This window comes from Anser cygnoides, chromosome 13 (assembly GCF_040182565.1).
Source record: "Anser cygnoides isolate HZ-2024a breed goose chromosome 13, Taihu_goose_T2T_genome, whole genome shotgun sequence".
NCBI classification, from domain to species: Eukaryota; Metazoa; Chordata; class Aves; order Anseriformes; family Anatidae; genus Anser; species Anser cygnoides.
Genome location: NC_089885.1, coordinates 1343440 through 1362576, shown reverse-complemented (window position 1 = coordinate 1362576; position 19137 = coordinate 1343440). Strand labels below are relative to the sequence as shown.

General features: G+C 34.8%; 1 protein-coding gene across 4 annotated transcripts in view; it reads left to right on the top strand.

Moving 5' to 3' along the window:
- Positions 1-19137, top strand: part of THOC2 (THO complex subunit 2) — a 54799-nt gene that overhangs the window by 21645 nt on the left and 14017 nt on the right. For 3 of the 4 annotated variants that reach the window (XR_010834864.1, XR_010834865.1, XM_067005234.1), the window contains exons 11-27: positions 455-627; positions 767-962; positions 2106-2147; positions 4113-4154; positions 6265-6395; positions 6483-6584; positions 8241-8325; positions 9148-9241; positions 9710-9790; positions 10058-10154; positions 11975-12092; positions 12893-13072; positions 13646-13810; positions 14146-14421; positions 15373-15514; positions 17423-17580; positions 18960-19088. Coding sequence is in view for 2 of the 4 variants with exons in the window: in XM_067005234.1 (XP_066861335.1) it covers positions 455-627; positions 767-962; positions 2106-2147; positions 4113-4154; positions 6265-6395; positions 6483-6584; positions 8241-8325; positions 9148-9241; positions 9710-9790; positions 10058-10154; positions 11975-12092; positions 12893-13072; positions 13646-13810; positions 14146-14421; positions 15373-15514; positions 17423-17580; positions 18960-19088 (2211 nt within the window). In the remaining 2 variants the exon portion in view is untranslated. The remainder of the gene's footprint in view (positions 1-454; positions 628-766; positions 963-2105; positions 2148-4112; positions 4155-6264; positions 6396-6482; positions 6585-8240; positions 8326-9147; positions 9242-9709; positions 9791-10057; positions 10155-11974; positions 12093-12892; positions 13073-13645; positions 13811-14145; positions 14422-15372; positions 15515-17422; positions 17581-18959; positions 19089-19137) is intronic. The other variant, XM_048070605.2, reaches the window with a different exon arrangement.

The following is a 19137-nucleotide window of genomic DNA, read 5'->3' as shown; positions in this document are numbered from 1 at the left end:
GTTTTTAGATCTAGTTTTGCTAAGTACTTTATTTGGAAAAAAGTTAAGAAATTCATATTTTCAATCCAGAGTAACACACTGTGCCAAGGATTCTTACATGCTTGCTTTGTTCTTAAAATGTCATGTAAAGAAGCAACCTGTAATAGATTGTGACATATTGAAAAGTACGTGATCAGACATATTTCAGAGCTCAGTGTCTTTAACTTCATTCTTAAGTTTTTCTTTAGGATGTTAGATTCTAGGTGGACTGGTTTATTATTGCTTTTGAACTGTTCTTGTTGCGTAAATGTCTAGCTGAATTTTATGTTTTTACTTTATATATAATATATATAAACTAGTATTTAGTCTGCATAATATTTTTCTGGAATTTCTTGTGGACTACAGCTGTGTGCTACTTAAGGAAAAATATTAGATTTTATGAAAAGACTTTGATTAATTGTTCATTTTCTTGCAGCCTCCTGATAATCAGAAGCTTGGTTTATTGGAAGCTTTATTAAAAATTGGTGATTGGCAGCATGCACAAAGTATTATGGATCAGATGCCTCCATTTTATGCTACTTCACATAAGCCTATTGCAATTGCCCTTTGCCAGCTTGTGCATGTGACAATTGAACCTTTGTACCGCAGGTAAAGTAAAAGCTAGATTTCTGTTGCTAAAGAGTGGGAAAACTACATAAAGCTTACAAGCATGAATTCACTAGTGAGCCTAACTGTATTTGTGTCTAAATATTTTTTTCATGCAAAATGCCTTACATCTTATTTTCAGGGTTGGTGTACCAAAAGGGGCAAAAGGGTCACCAATTTCTTCTTTGCCAAACAAGAGAGCACCAAAACAAGCAGACAGCTTCGAAGACTTGAGAAAGGAAGTGTTCAACATGCTGTGCTACCTTGGTCCTCATCTCTCCCACGATCCCATTTTATTTGCTAAAGTGGTGCGCCTTGGAAAAGCATTTATGAAAGAGGTTAGTAAGACAAAAAAAAATAAACATTCCCACATGTATGTTGAAGACTTGGTCATGTGACCTGTTTTAAAAGGCTACGAAGTTTTTGTTCTGAACTTCATTGGAATATAATTAGAAGCTCAGACAGAGGCTAGTGAATTTTGCTACCTTTCTGGCAACTTGCTCTTTGATTAACTATTTTGTTTTATTTTCCAAGTCAACAGTAGAGGTTTCTCTCTATTTTTTTATTAATATCAGTTCTGAGAAACTTTGGAATTCAAAGTCTTTGAAATACCTTTTTATTATTAAAAACAAAACAAAAAACCTTGAAAACCACTATATTTCCCGGCTTTTAATTTTAACTTATGAAGTGAAGCACTTGATGATTGGTTGATTTAAATGGTATTCAAGGGGGGAATTTTCAGTTTTAAAAGTTCAAATAAAAATACTGTTGATTTTGGCTACAGCTAAAAAATATTAGAATGTCCGAAGTGTACATTGTCAACATACCTAGCTGAGGGGTAGCTGTACTTGCTGTCCAGCTGTATTTGGAGATGTGCAAGTAAGAATGTAGATAGATGTTAGGATTGAAGTTGTTTTTATTTAACTTAACAGATTTTGAGTTTTTTTGTCCTCAGTTTCCAAAATTCAAGGATAGGGTAACAGAGCCTACAGTAAGTTTGACTTCCTAGTAGTCTTTGTTGTAAATCATGGTAACTTAAAGCATTTTTATCTTTTTCCTACTTCTTCCTGCTTCTTTGTCTTTCCATGAGGTATAATTTCCAGCATCTTCTCTTCCAGAACTATGAGATTCCCTAGTGGCTAATACTCGTGTTTATTTCTTGCTGCCCTGTGAGAAGAGTGGTGTTTGAATGATACACTGTATTGCACTGACAGTGCAGTTAATGTGGAAATTATAATTTCAAGGGAGTAATTCATATTACTGCTGTCAGCAGACTATCAGGATGACTTTGTAATTAAGTTCAAGTACTGAAGATCCGTGAGACCTTGTTTCTTTGCGGATGCGGGCAATAGAATGGAGATTACTTGGTTATAGTTTGATTTATATATTTATATATACATACTTGGATTACAAATAATATAAATATAGTAGTTCAATGTGTTCATGACAGGGATGAGCAACATCTTAGCTATTTGCTTTAGGTTGGAACTACGAAGAAATTCATCAGTGACAGAATGGTTAAGGTAACATAGGGAAAGTTATTTTTAATGCACTACTGCCATCAGCATGTTCTAGTTAAGAAGCCTATAACATACAGTAGATATATAACTGGAGGTGATCTGACTAAGTTAACTCAGTAGTTTAAAATTTAGACTACTAACATTGCACTGCAGCTTTTGTGCTCAAGTGTAGCTTTAAGATAATCATGCACTTACTGATGCGTTAGCTTACTATGCGTTTTATGGTGAGTGGAACAAAAAAAGAAATGTATAATTATGACTAAAATCTTGAGAGGGTATTATTGTGAGAGAAAGATGGGGGAAAATAATCTATAGCTGTTGGTAACTTGTGTTGGAAGTGCGGTTCTTTTTTAGGTAGAAGTTGAGGTGTGTTTATTCCCTATTTCCAGTAAGAAAATTGAGTATTTCATATATATTAATAAATTTCCTTGATGCTTGAGTTATCTCTTTTTCAACATAAGCATTCAGTGTCGCTACATATGTAGGCAATATATTTCATTTATTTGATTTTTTGTTCGAAGAAAATACTTTTCTATTTCTCTATTGATTCTGCTCACAATAATAGCTCTCAAATACATTAATATTTTTTTCTTTAGAAGCTCTTGGTAAACTCCATTAATAATTACCAGTTTCACCAAGGAGTTTGTGTAGCTAATCTTTGGGTATACTTTTTATTTCTTATTAACAGTAAATCCTATTGACTGATAAAATGTTGTGCTTTGATTTGTTTGCCAGGAACTTTATACCAAAGCATAGTATAACATATTGTTGCTGAACTGCCCACCAGATTGGGGTTCAGGCATTTTCTGTTCCATAGTGAACTTCAAGATATATATCTAGATGATTCACTTGCAAACAAGTACAACTAAATACAGCAAGCTTCCATGTGAAGCTAACACTTCTTTTGGTTACCTCCGTAGGTCCTGTAAAGTTGTAGTTGCTGATCTTGGATTGTAGGAGATCAGTCTTCATTTTTCAGGGTTTTTGGGGGAGACTAGAACACATTATAGAACACATTATATCAGGGAGGTAGTTTCATGAGCCATGCGAGTGTAGTGCTGAGAATACTCTTAATTCACTCTGAGTTGCTTTTAAAAGCTGTTGAAAATAAGAGAAAAATTTTTTTCTAGCAGGATGGCATCTGATTTTGGATTGTTAGAATGTTTCTAAATAAGTGATTTATTCATTTCATGTTGTATATTTTGCAGTGTTTTCTAGAACAAATGCTGATATTGACAGTCGATCACAATTTTAGTACCTAGTTATGAATTTAGATAAAAGTATGTTTTAGAGAAGGTGAAATCTTGGTCAAGTGCAAATGTGTAACTTAGAGTCAAAATTTTACATTATGATGATAGACAAGATAGTAATGAATCTTATGTTCATGGTAAGTATTAAATGAAGTAAAAGTAACTTTATAACCGTGATGTTTTTTCCACAAATGGATCAAATATCAGTGGTTTTCACTTTTCCCTGTATTGTATAATTTTTTTCCAGAAGAACTATTAAGTGTATATCCTATGGATTTTTAGGTGTAATAAGGTGTATTTTAAAGCTTTGGGGGTTGCAAATGTTGCATGCACAAACGGCATAATGGACCAGTGGCAGTGTTTCTGCATGTGGCTTAGCTGTGTCCTACACCCAGTTCAGAGATGATGAAAGTAGGTATGAAGAGATTTAGATGGAGGAGGAAGAGGCCATATGTGAAAAGATGAAAGCACTGCAGCATGTAGCATTGAGAGCATACACTGCAGCAGATGGTGCTAATGAAGATTGGGGAGGATATGTGTAGGTCTTTAGATGTCCTTCCACCCACTAGGCCTGCAACTATTTTAATGCTAACAAATCTGGAAAATTAAACATTTACTAGGCATGTGGCCCATTAGGTGTGTGCTTTTGCTGAGGTAACCTTGTTCTGAAGCTGTTATGTTAATTATTCTCAAATTAACATCATTGTCTTTGTTATAGTTTCAGTCTGATGGAAGTAAGCAAGAAGATAAAGAGAAAATGGTGAGTTTCTTAAAGACTTCTGATCTGAAAATGAACGTAACATTTCTAGTAGAGCTAATTTCTAGTAGAGCTAATTCTTACGTATTTCTTGGAAGAGCTTTAAATGTTCTAGTGATCTCATTCCTCCTGCACACTGCTTTTATTACATATTTTAGTTCAGTAAAATGGCAGTCTATTTGTGGAGGTGAACTTGTGTTGTCAATTTTACTTCTCTCATCTTTTGAGGAGGAAGGAGTTCTTATGAGAGTTTAACTGAGACTAAATTTTTAATAACTGTGCAGCCTTTCTTCCTCTGTAGAATTTAATTCTTTACCAAACGTACACTGAAGACTTGTCTTGGTTTTATAGGCAGGTTTGAGCCAGTCACAGTCTTTTTTGAATTGCTGTGGGTTTTCCTCTCTCCCCACAGATGCCTCACAATTAATATTGTTCTAATAGCCTAGTGCATTCTACTACCAGTTGGCTTAGAATCAGGTAGAGCATCTCTGTCACATAAATACACTGTCATAGTGGCATCTTGTATTTTAAATAATTTATGCATAAGAGCATAGAGAAATGAGAAATTAGAAGTAGGGTAGGTACTTCCACTACAATTGGTAATTTTTGTTTATCGGCTAACTCACTAACTTTTGCCCTGGGAGGTTGTGGAGTCTCCTTCTCTGGAGATATTCAAGGCCCATCTGGATGCCTACCTGGGCAGCCTGCTCTAAGGAACCTTCTTTGGCAGGGGGGTTGGACCCTATGATCTTTTGAGGTCCCTTCCAACCCCTTCGATTCTGTGAACTCGAGATTGGCCACAGTGAAATCCAGGTATCCCACTGAGATCAGTCTTCTTATGAACAGGCAAGTTTTCAGTATAAAGTTTGTGTAGTTTTCAGCAGGTTCTTATTACTTCGGTTTCTCACTTGTCATGATTTCCTGACTTCTTGAATCATGGCAGAGAGGAAAAAAATCTGAACTGTTTCTAAAAGCACTAATAATTAGAACTAATTGAGCTAAGAGTTCAATTTGATCAGAATCACTTTAGATTTTGAACTTACTAACTGTGGGGTAACATCAGCTGTGATCCATGGCCTGCAGATGAGTCATGCAGTCTTCTGCAGATGATTGCTGTTCTGTAGGCTTTGTTTATCCCATTCTTTCTTAGCTCTGAGAAAGTTTCTCTGGGTTAAAAGAGAGAACCATGTGTTTCAGGGAGACAGTTGTAGACTGAGTCTGTCCATCTCCTGTAGGAGATTGTCATGAATGTAAAGTGAGACTCAGAAGAAACTGCCAAGTAGTGCATTAACTGGTCTGTTATGCCTCACTAGAAAGGAAGTGCAGCTTAGAAGTGAGTAGAGTGCACAGTTGGGAATTAGTTCTGACTCCTAAGGCAGTTGGATCCATGACCGAGTTACCTGTTGCAAAGAAATCTTGGCTGGAGACATGGATAGCTGCTCGTACATGGAAGTGCTGGAAAAACACAAGGACTATTTCTTTTTTAGTATTTATATATTATAATGTAGGATGTGATACCATATTAAAGATTATGCTCTCTTGAAATTATTATTATTTTTTTTTACATTGTGGTTATTCTAATAGCCACAGAAACAGAAACTTTAGAAAACTGTCCAAATGGGAAACGGAAGTTTAAAAAAAAAAACACAAGTTTAAAAAAAAATAGTTGATATTGAAAAACATGAAAATTGTTACTGTGTGCCTTGGGAACACATACAATGCCTTTAGATTTTAACCTAGAATTCTGAAAATTTAAGTAATAGCAAGGAGTACCGTAATACATTGAAGTTAGTTGCCCAAATCTATTTTCTGATGTTGCACTTCATGCAAGTCCCTAATTTATTCATTTTTATGTATTATTTGATTCTATAATATGAATATAACACTTGGAAAAATGTCAGCTACTTTGCAAAAGACTTTATACAGGCAAAAAAAATACTGACAGCATATGTGGTCCTTGATTTAAGAATATCTCACATCGTAAGTCTTTTATTAGCTAAGTCCTTTTAGACTTTTTTCTTGTTTAAGAAGTCATAATTTTGTGGCAAATGTGCAATTCATGTTGTTTTTGACATACATGGTAGTTACCCTGAGTTTTTTGTCTTTATCTCAGGAGATACTGTTTAGCTGTTTGCTGAGTATTACTGATCAAGTTTTGCTTCCATCTCTTTCTTTGATGGACTGCAATGCATGCATGTCTGAGGAGTTATGGGGAATGTTCAAAACTTTTCCATATCAGTACCGGTGAGTAGAATAACTTGTTTCTGTTCTTTGGAAGTGGCCTCTTATAAACCGTGAATACTAAAAATAGTTTTCCTTTTATTTTTCAAGGTACCGTCTTTATGGACAATGGAAAAACGAAACCTACAATAGTCATCCACTTCTAGTGAAAGTTAAAGCTCAAACCATAGACCGAGCCAAATATATTATGAAGTAAGTTGTCTAATTCCATAAATTATCAACTGTGGTGCAGTGTATTGCATCTCACCAGCTGAAGAAAAAAAAAAAAAAATACCTTGACAAATACTTTCCTTTTCTAATGACAATCCTTGTTTGTAAAATATTTAATGTAGTGTGCTTAAAAACTGTAAAATAAGTAGTGAAATGGACTAATTTGTCACCAATAAGGGTATTTCATCTGCGAAATGACCCATTAAATGTTTTTAAAACTTTTTCCATGGATATGCTGCTGTTGATAAACTGCTTTGCTTATGGGAATGTCCTGAGTGCAACAAATTTTCTCTGTGTATGGAGGCTCTTTAATCCCAACAGACTGAAAAGTCTTGTCCCAGTTTCTTTTTCTGTAGTTTTCATAGCAGAGCAATAAGTTGAATTGAATGGTTTGTTTTCATCTTAAATTGTTTGAGCTTGCATGAAGATTTACCTTCAATGTGACATCTCAAGAATTTGGATTCTCTTTGTATAGCTTGGGCTAAAAACAAACTTTTTCTTTAATGGCAAGACAATAATTGCTACATGGGCAAGACAGAATAATTGTTACTGGCTAAGAGACTTCGGTCTTGCAGATGTGAAATCTAGATAGGATTATGATTCTCTTTTCTGACTTGGAGCATAGCTAGAGAAGACTATGGAAGTGTGTCCCTTCTTGTACAGTGAATTTCTATTGGGCAGGTGAGCCACACTGCTGACAGTTAAGATTGCTATGAAAAGCCAATAAAACTAAGGTAAAATTGTTTGTGTATGATCGTTTTGGCCAAACTCTTTAAAGGTGTTATGCAATTTACAGTATTGTTCCTTTTCCAGGTAGAGAATTGAGACAGGAAACTGAGATAATTTGAAAGTTTGAAGTACAATTTAAATAGAACAGTGTAGTTCTCAAAAACCTTGCTACATACCAAAATCTCTGCAGATTCAGTTACAATGGATTTCTTCATGTTGGAGCTGTTCATGGAAGCTGTGTACAGAATATAGACCATTTTGAAAATTTTGACGAAGTACTAGAGGTTGTGATGGTGTTATACTGTTGTTATCACTGAGGCAGAAATGGTGCTTAAACATCTGTGGGGTGTGAACTGGAGACAAGTGAAACTAAAACTGCTGAGGTGTTGCCTTTCTACTTTAATATTAATGTGTACAATTTACACTCATGTATCAACTTCAGATTTAGTGTTAAGCTTTTATCTTTATTAAGGAATGATGTGGAAGTAAAACAATAAAATTAGTGAGGGTGTGGGGGCTTTTTTGTTTTCAATAAACAGGGCGATGAATACAAAGTGACTGATCTGTGGCTAATTTAAATTTGCATAAGAAACTAACAGTGTTACGGGCTGTTTTTGTAAGCTGTATCTGTCCTGTTGACAACTTCAAAATGCAAGGTGCTCAAAATTGAAACTAGAATTCAGCCCATAGTAACATGGGGACAACAGGTTTGTTTTTTTCTTCTACACGTTCTAGGACTATAGGCTTCAGATTCCTAGAGGAATAATATTTCTATGCTTAGATTTCTTAAAAAGTGCATCTTCTGTTGAGGATTTAATCATTGCAACTAATAAAGCTCTTCATTGGATCTAGCCTGTTCTAATATTCTTTTAGCTTTTCCATTGCAATAAAAAATGTTCTCTTTTACAGGCGTCTAACTAAGGAAAATGTGAAACCCTCTGGAAGACAAATCGGAAAGCTCAGTCACAGCAATCCTACGATTTTATTTGATTATGTATGTAGTTACATGTGTTTAAAGACTCTTTTATCCTAACTCTAGATATTTGAGCATTAGAAAACACCTGTGGTCTTGATGAGAAGGCAGTTCTATTTTCAATTTTTTTACTTTTCTGATGCAAATTTTGAAGTGTGATATTTGCTGTACTATAGAAACAAAGACCGAGATATTAAATGTTGACAATAGCTCTTAAATAACTAAAACTGCACTGAAAATTTCATTGCTTCTGTATATGAGTGAAGTATTTAATTTGAGACAGCTGAGGTAGATCTGAGGTACACAGATGTGCTGATCAGGTTATTCAGGAATGATACACCAGATTATTTATCTACCAATTGTTATTTATAAGTTTAAGTATTATTTTTTGTATTTATTGTTAAGTATTTTTTCAGTATTAACTTGAAGTGTAACTATGTCTGTGTATTAAATCATGTAGCAAAGAACATACTAAAATTTGATTAATACAGTTTACTTGTATTATTTTGTGAAATAGTTTCTTTTTGGTAGTCTTAAAATAGCTGTAAGTTTCTGTTGCTGCTTTAGGGTCTAGGATTTTGAGAGGTCTTAGAAAAAACAAAATCAGTGAAATGTTTTTGCGATTTTTATTTTCTGATAGATTAAAAGTTAATATTGTCTAATTTTAAAGAAAATGCTAATATAGAATTCTTTTTTTAGAATTTAGAGATGCTTTGTCTCATATTTCTAAGTATTTTGAGTAGGTTTTGAAGATGAGTGTCGCTAAAAGGTTTTGGTTTATTATGTGAAAGAGAAGGTATGCTGTTTGTTCTCCAGCTTAATGTGTCTTTTTCTAACTTTCAGATTTTATCACAAATACAAAAATACGATAACTTAATAACCCCAGTTGTTGATTCACTGAAATACCTCACTTCACTGAATTACGATGTCTTGGCATGTATCCTTTTATGTAAATTAATACATCTGGTACTGATATAGTTGCAGTTGTAGATGCATTAAATCTCTTCTTTGTCAGTAAATACTGTTTGGTTGCTGCTTTTTGCTGGAAATTTTAGTGAAGTTTTGGAATACCTTTTTACACTTACAGGGTTACAGAATACTCTCTACTTGTTCTACACTACTTTCATACTATGAAAATTACACTTTATTTTGAAGTTGATTTACTGTTTTTGCACCCTTCTTGAAGGCATAGCAAACCTGTAAATAGTGGGTTAAAGATTTTAAGTTACCGTTTTCATGATTTTTTTTTTAACACCAGAGCTATATGTTAGTGGATCCCTTGTATCATGCTTTCTGTACTTGTATATCATATTCATACATTACAAATTGTGGAGCTGGAAAAAATGTCTGTATAGCTTTTGTTTTGACAAAAGGAAGAAAAATATTCTCTTTAACTCCACTAAAGACTGTATCATTGAAGCACTGGCAAATCCCGAGAAGGAGAGAATGAAGCATGATGACACTACTATTTCAAGCTGGCTTCAGAGTTAGTATTTTTATTTTATTACATTAACATTTAATACTTCACTGTCACTATGATCTGCCATGCTATTGATTGTTGTTATCAGTCTTTCACTTGGATCTGCCAGCTATTTTTTTGAACAGAAAGCTGGCAAGTTTAATCAATGGAAAAACATTTTTCTTTGTATTACAAAAAAATACACATTGCCGATGTTCTGTGTGTATTTGTTTAATACTTATATATATATATATAATGAGATTCATTCACAGCTTCTGCTTCTCTTTGCTTTAGGTCTGGCTAGCTTTTGTGGTGCTGTTTTCAGAAAATACCCAATTGAACTTGCTGGCCTACTTCAATACGTAGCCAACCAACTGAAAGCTGGGAAAAGGCAAGTCTTGCACAACTGATCTTCATAAACTCCATTTTCACAATGTCTTTTTTGGATGTTTCTTCTGCTGATATATAGCACTCAATTAGTAGTTACTCTAGTAGTGGTAACGCTCCATTTATATTACTAGAAATGTTAAGAAATTTAAATAGAAAAAAGAATAATATGTTTGCTGGATTTTTCCTGAACTTTTATAGCTGTGCTGTGTTACTATTTGAAGCACTAGTCTTTCATCTGTAACTTATTTTAATAGAGTTTTCTTGCCTAACCAGGCAAAAAAAGCCCTCCTGGTCTGCAATACTGTTGTAGAAATTATTGTCCATTATTTAAAAAAAAAAGAGGGGAAAACCAAAACCATCTATGATACAGAAGGATGTGATTGTTCAAACTTCAGATTTTTCTTTCCTGTAATGTCTTATCTGTAGGGATCTTTTAAGATTTTTATAGTGTTTTAAATACTTTGATTTATGTAATGACTGTTGAATTGCTTCTTGGTACATCAGTATTAATCACTCAAATTTTTTTTAAGGTTTGCAATTTGAGTCTTTTATGTTCTTCTGTCCTTCTGCCATCATCACTTAGTATTACTGCTTCCTTATTTAATTAATTTTAATGGATTATTTCTCATTGCATAGGTGAATATTGACTTATATTCTATTATGAATCCCCATAGTCTTACTGAAAGACAGCAGGAGATAACGCAGCATGTTATTTTAGGGTATTTATATCGAGAACTCTAGTTTTTTTCCCTTCCCTGCAAAGTAGATGCTCTGTCTCATGTGTTCCCCTGTCCCCAATTTGTTTTGTATTCTGATGGTGATACAATCACATTGAGCTACAGGAGGGTAAGTAGTATTTCTTGTCTTTACCAAGATTTATATATTAAGACTAAGTATTTAGAAGAAAACACAAACCCAGAATATTTAAAAAAAATATATTAGTACTTCTGATGTTAGAAATAAAATAGATTTACCACTGTGACCAGTTCCATAGGACTGCAGTATTCAAGTGTTTGGATTAGAGTATATGTTGGTATTGCAAAGTTCCTAAACAGAAGACACATTTTTGCTTGTTTCTCCAGCTATAAACAGTATAAATTATTTAAATGCACAACTTCGTTTTGGAGTGCATGGGTCAACACATTTTTTCTAAGTAGGTCACAAATTTGAGAAGATAAAAAATATTGCTTATTTGAATGATTCTAATATACCTTAACTGTACTTCTGTTGAGGATTAGTCATCGCCCTTAGAATTCATAGCATGGAATGAAGCCTAGTTGCTGGAGGGCATAATTACTGGAGTATTTTGTACTTTCTTGTGTTTTAAATATCAATGTTTTCTGTGTTCCACGTCAGCTCTGTTGACTAATTGTGCCAGTAAATTTCAAAACCCATGTACTGTTGTAGAAATTCGAAAAAGAAAAAAAATCTGTGAATTCCATGTTCACAGTAGGTGAAATGATATAGATACAGTATGAAGCATGTAAAACAACAGGAGAGAACAATACATTTTTGAGTAATTTGTTGATACTTAAAGCTAATAGGACTACACTCAATATTTTCAAAAACAATGAAATCTGTTTTTCGTAAGGGACTGTAAAATCCAGCTCTTGAATGCTTGTGCTGCTTTGAAATAACAACTTTGAACCTGTGATAGAGAAATCTTTGTGTGCTCATCATACTCTTTTTCCCTGCAAAAAACAATTTAAGATGTCATTTGGTTTAACATGCATCATATTGTTGCTTTCTACTGTGTATTGAATGTCACAGCTTCCATTTCTTAAGCAAATTTTCTTGTTTTTACTCCACTTTTCTGTGCAGCTTTGATTTGCTTATTTTAAAAGAGGTAGTACAAAAAATGGCAGGGATAGAAATTACAGAAGAAATGACGATGGAGCAATTGGAAGCCATGACTGGTGGAGAACAACTAAAAGCTGAGGTGTGTTCATATTAGATTTAATTAATAATAGCTGTTGCTTGTTAATGGTGCTCCTGAAGACTCTTGATTCATGACCTCTGGCAGCATAGCTGAGAAAGGTGTTAATGCTTTTGTCTGAGACCTTCCTACTCCATTGAGCTTACAGACCTTGCAGACAGGCAGCCAAGATAAAGTATACACAAGCCTTAGTTGCTGTGCTTCACAGCATCCCTCTGTTAATGAAAGCAGCCTTCATTATCTGCTGTTACAAGACAGACTGCAAATTACAGCAGCCAGTGAGCTTGTATGTTGTGCAGTCCTGCTGTTTTAGCCCAGTTATGAGTGTGGCAACTCCCTGTTGAGTGGAGTAATATCTTAAGCCATCTTAATGGTTCAAACTGTTGCAGCCTCGGCTGCAAAGACCTAGTTGAGTCTGACCTAGACTGAACTCCCTAGGCAGATGAATATCTAGAATAAGAAATAAATTCTGAAGTTTCTGAATTGAATAATAGCTGTATTGAATCATAGAAGAGACTTAGACCTAGGTCTGCAACGGTCTGCTCAAAGATGCTGTGTCATGATGCCCATGATGAGAAGTGGCATTTACTGTGTAGAAAACTAACAGCATGCAAGACAAGTTTGTTTCTGATTCTAATATTATATGCATAGCAACACAGGATCCAGAGAGAAATTTTTATTGACACACAAGAAACTGTATTGATGTTAATTCACCAGTATTTCCATGATCAGAAGCACGTATGGTTTAAATTTGTAATTTGCTGTTTCCAAATTTAGGCAACTTTTTTTCCTGTACTGTGCAGGGTGGATACTTTGGCCAAATCAGGAATACAAAAAAATCCTCTCAGAGATTGAAAGATGCATTATTGGACCATGACCTTGCCCTTCCACTGTGCCTGCTTATGGCTCAGCAGAGAAATGGTGTGATCTTTCAAGAGGGAGGGGAAAAACATCTGAAGCTGGTGGGAAAACTGTATGACCAGGTAAGATAAAAACATTAAGACTTTTCTTTGGTAACCTCTAGTGTGTCAGCGTTTGGTATCAGCACAACATATAAGAATTTTTAAAATTTACAGTGATATCATTATAACACACTGATGTCAACATAATTTATACTTAATCTTTCTGAGTGAAAGATTGAAGTGTCCTTTGTCATAGGAGGTAAGGACTTACATTTTAAAGTAGGTTATAGTGTTTTTCTGATCTTATTTTGTTAGAGGGATTCTTCTTTTTTTAAAGAATCAGCCCGATTCCTTTGCTGCCTTAGGCAGTGGGAATTAGTTTCATTCTGGTAGAACAGAATGCTCTTACAGATCTGCTGACTCTTGTAAGTCTTTCCTTTAGGTGCAGAAACAGTTGAATCAGCATTGAGTGATAGAAGTATGTAGCATGGAAAACTAAGCAGTTCTTCCCCCATGAGAAATTTCTTGGTGTAATATGTGGTGTTAACCCTTGAAAAAGAAAGAGCAACCAAAAAAGCAAACAGACTTTCAAGACCTCCCTAGGTTCATTTCTGAACAAAATAAAATTGTTCTCTCTTTGTGTCGTTTACATAGTGCCATGACACCCTGGTACAATTTGGTGGGTTTCTAGCATCCAATCTAAGCACAGAGGATTACATCAAGCGAGTGCCTTCAATTGATGTTCTCTGTAATGAATTTCACACACCTCATGATGCTGCGTTTTTCCTCTCGAGACCTATGTATGCTCACCATATTTCAGTAAGTAGAACGCTTTTTAATTTGTCTGCTGTTAGAGAGGCCATTCTACATTTTATTACTATATGTGTTAGGTTCCTATGAAAGTTTGTTTGCTAAATAAAAAATGCAGAAGCCTTATGAGGAATTATTTCTCTAAGAAGAGGTGAGTTGAAAGATAGTACCATCATTGAAGAATGATAAATCCACTAAAGGTTCAGTATGATATTCTTCAGTTCTTTATGTACGTAAATAAAATATCTTACATAAATCTTTCTTACATAGAAGAGCTTTTGTGAAATTAAGTGATTTCTGTGTACAGAGGTTACAAGTGTTTACCTTTGTGTTTCTATCCACAGTCCAAGTATGATGAACTAAAAAAAGCTGAAAAGGGAAATAAACAGCAGCACAAGGTTCACAAATACATTACATCGTGTGAGCTGGTAATGGCACCTGTTCATGATGCTGTGATCTCTCTGCACCTTCCCAAAGTCTGGGATGATATCAGTCCTCAGTTCTATGCTACGTTCTGGTCTTTGACAATGTATGACCTTGCTGTCCCACATAGTAGCTATGACAGAGAAGTCAATAAACTTAAAGTCCAGATGAAAGCCATAGATGACAATCAGGAAATGGTATGTTTATACGTTTTTATGCTTGTTTAATCTTGAAAGACTTTTTTTCATGAAACGTTGTATTAAGACTTTTTTAATGACTAATCCCATATATAAACAAAGAGCAACTATCTGTTTACTGATACTGTTTCAAACTAGTACTTTTCAAAATGCCATTATGAAGACATGATTATTCCACTTTGGGTAGTGCTGGATATTAGTTTTTGTAGCAAATACAGAATTAAAAGTTATATAAATAAATGTTTTTGTATGCATATGTCATTGCTAAGGAAGAGTGTGCTATTTGTTTGTGATACCATTATTGATTGTTTGCCAGCAGGGACAGAACTTTTCCTGGAACTGCAAGTTATGCATGCACATTATAATTTGTGTTCTAAATTTTACTTCCTTCCATGGAGTAAGATAGACTGCATGGAGGTGTGTGGGCTTTTTTAAGATAAAAATCTCTGAAAAATCAACTACTGATTTGCAGTAAATGACAGGATATTGAAGTACCATATTGAGTTAAATCATTTAACTGCTGTTTCACCTATTTTATGTAAATAGATTTTTATGTTAAGCTAACCAAAGTTAAAACTTAATTCTGAGTAAGTTGGTCCATTCAGAGAGCTTTATTGTCACCTCACTCACCGTTCTGATTTCTCAGTCATCTAATTTGACCCTTGCATATGATTTCCATTTAAAAAACACCAGTGGCTCCACTGAGTAAAAATTACTGGAAAAATCAGTCTTCTGGAAAACAATCATTGACACCTGTGTATGTAGTTTAGGTGATCACTTTTTGTCATTAGCTATCCAGTATTCATAAATAAAATCAGGTGATTATTAGAGCAGAACATTACTTAGTGAGACAGAAAGCTTTTCACATTTTTTAGCAGTACCAGGAATGTCATTGTTCTGTCTACAGCAAATGTTAGTATAATATTAAATGAGTTTATTGATGTTTTATAGCCTCCAAATAAAAAGAAAAAGGAAAAAGAACGTTGCACAGCTCTTCAAGACAAGCTCCTTGAAGAGGAGAAGAAGCAGTTGGAGCATGTGCAAAGGGTTCTACAGAGACTGAAACTGGAGAAGGATAACTGGCTTCTGGCAAGTAAGTGTGTGTGGGGGGGATATATGACACATTCTGGATATTTTTGTAGTCAGCACTGCCCTTAGAACTGAAATCTTAGCTTGCACTAGTACTCTAAATGTTGATTTTTTAAAAGTTGATCTCTCTTTATGTTGAGGTCTGCCAGCAAGATAAAGTTTTAGTTAGAATGTAGTATCTTTGTGTCTTTGCAAATGCTGAGTAGTTGCTTTTTAGGGAGATGTTTTATTTATTTCTTGCAATGTCAAGATGTTTTTTAATTTTGTGGTGACTTAGAAAATATGAGCTTGACTCACTAAGTGTGATGGTATAGCTACAGGGTGGTTTGCAGGTCAGTTTCTGCAGGTAGAATTCTACAAACTTAGTTGTATTGCAGGGAATAGGAATGTAAACTCCCAATGATTTATTTGAGTTAACTAACTTTGAGTGCTATGTTTAAGAACAATGTGTCAGTATTTGGCCAACAATATCTACCCTATTCCGATGACAAGATAAATATTGTCAGTCTAACAGCAACATCAGATAAAACACCACCTGAATGTTTCATAGGGAGGCAGAACAAACTTCTTTCTCTGGGAGCGCTTTGGTAATGTTTCTTACGGATGAGGAAATTAGTAGTATGGTTAACCCAAAATGTTTTCTAGTCAGTTTTGTTCTCTGGAGGAACTTTTTATTTTTAAGCGGAAACAGTTGTCTGTCTGTCCCAAGGAGCCTAACATCATCCAGTGGAAAAGCGTTTTATTGTCTAACCCATGCCAGATACACCCAAGTGATTTGATAAAGAACCATTGACGGTTAAATCAAGAGAGGTTCTTCTCTATAAATATTTGATTAGTTCTCTGTACCACTACATTAGCTACATAAAATGGCTAGTTGAAAAATTGCTACCTGACTGTGGCTTGGTCTAGAGTTGACTGCTACATTTGTTGATTTAAGGAAGTACCCAAAAGCATGTGGAAAATTGCACATGTAGATATGATGTGTGTGTATATATAAACAGGTACTCTTAATGCTAATGACTTTTGGGAGGGTGAATGTATACCTTATTGTTGGCTCTTGAGTGCTCAAGCTTCAGCTGCAAGTTGTTGTTTTCTGGGATTAAGTGTGAGGATAGATACCTATTTTCAGTAGTTTCCACATTGAAATAAATTATCTGTAATTGTGCTATATGAGGAAATTGAACAATACATATGCTGTAGTATTATCATTTTTCTTATTGACATTTGAAATTGTTTTTGTTCCAAGACTGACTCATGTAGACACTTCTGATAGAGTGGTTACATCACTAACAGATTAATTTTGGCAGAATAACTGGACTTTGGTAGTTCTAACAATTAAACTAGCTATTCTGCTGTGGCTGCTTGCTTACCTTGCCCTTGGATTAAAACTTACAGCTCATAGAACAATCAATTGTGACTTGTGATTTTTATTGAAAAAGCATCAAAGGTACTAAAATTTAATAAAATCAACTTTTTTTTTAGTTTAGTAAAAGCTGATGGTTCTTTTTGAACAAGCTTTATTCCATGAGCACCACAGAATTGAAGCAAGTAATTTCTGGTTGTTACGACTTTGGTGCTCTGCAGCCTGTGCAGAATTCCAGCATAGTGACATCAGTTGCCCTTAAAAAGATCATGACTATTCTTCCTCTGAAGGCATTCTTTTGCAGTGTTCAGTCTTCCATATGTTTATTTTCAGAAGATCTGCTGTAACAGCCTTTCTACCCTTTCACATGTTCATCAAACAGTTAGAACTTATTTTTCTTTTCTGAGTAGTGTCGAATATGTAGATATTTGTAGAATACAACTTGGAGAATATGGATGTGCAATACTGAATTTATTGGGAAGAGTAGTTGTGCTAACCCATTAATCTACTGTTTTGTTCCTTTTTCTCTCAATTTCTTTACTTTCGAAGAGTCTACCAAAAATGAGACTATCACAAAATTTTTGCAGTTATGTATATTTCCTCGCTGCATTTTTTCGGCAATCGATGCAGTTTATTGTGCTCACTTTGTAGAACTGGTGCATCAGCAGAAAACACCCAACTTCTCCACTCTTCTCTGCTATGACAGAGTAAGTAGCTAGAGCTTTGTGTGTGTGTGTATATATATTTAATTTTTGTTGTAAGTATGAAAGACTAGAGTCCCACCTGCCTCCCAAAAGAGATCTCAACAAAATATTTACTTATATTTAATTCCAAAATCTGTGATAATCAGAAGTTTATCTTTATGCTTCCTATTCTACAAACAAAGCTTCACTAGTGCTTCAGAAGATTATTTTCAATAAATTTTGTTTCTGGTTTATCCTAACGGATCTAGACTTCCAGAGCGAAGTCATTAGTCGAACAGGTTGCATACATTTTGCAGCCTTGCAGTGATCTGTGTTTCTACGGCCTCGTCGAACCTTCCTGTTTCAGCTCTGTGGCCATACTGTTGCAACTTCTGTTAAGCTTGCCCCAGCAAGTAGCATCCGTAAGACCCTTCTGACCTGACCCTGGTGACAGATATGGGAGTAATTTGTATCACTGCTGAGACATGGGAATAGGATGCCATAGGGAACACTTCTGATAGCTGCAGTAGCCTGACTCTCTGGGTCAAGCAGGGTGCTCGGAGAAGGTATTTGTTCAGACATTTTTCACAGTTCATGTAGCCATTCTTTTTGTCTTTTGGAGAAAAAAGGTGGTGAATGTAAATGGGGTAATTTTGCAGGATGCATTCAGCTCTAACGGTACCAGCTGACTCTACTATTTGCGGATATCAGAACCTTTCTGGCACTTTCTGCTGTTAAGAAGCCAGATAATTAAGCTAGTGCATCATCTGTGTGGTTACAACACATTGGACTATGAGCTTTGATTAAGAGGATATCTATGGGTCTGTATAATAAGACTGGTGAAGATAATATTTTTGTGAGTTTTCAATTAAAATTTCTGTTTTCCTTTGAGATGAGACTTGAAGTTGGGATCAGCTCTGGGATCAGCTCTGATTTCATGGGTCCAAAAGAGCATTCTTATTCAAATATTCTGCTTGTGTTCTCTGTTTATTTTCGCTTGTTCAACTCAATTAACAGTTTGAAACCAACACAGTTACATGTCAGTGAAGACGCACTTTACACTTGGAAAACTGTGTATCAGTAGCAGATGTATGCAGAGCTTAAACTCTGGGCTAAGTATAAAGGTCTAATAATTAGTTAAAATCTTGGAAAAAAATGAGAGTACTTGATAAGCTTCTGTAGGCAAACGTACCTTTAATTTCTCTGAGTAGAACATGATTTGGTTCAATCAAATAGCCATGGTTTCCAGGTATTTCTGTAATATTTTTGTAATTTGACCTCCTTTATATTTAGGAAACAATTTAACAGTGGATTAAATGAGAGGAATTTGAAATTCTTGATGGTTCTTACTCCTTTTGTAATTCAGTAAAGTCAAAGTGACTTTTCATTGCTACTATTTGCAGGTTTTCTCTGATATTATATATACAGTAGCAAGTTGCACTGAAAATGAAGCTAGTAGATATGGCAGGTTTTTATGCTGTATGCTGGAGACTGTGACTAGATGGCACAGTGACAGAGTCATATATGAAAAGGTATGTAAAGTTACTAAAACACTTCCACTTGTGAAAAGTTATATAACGA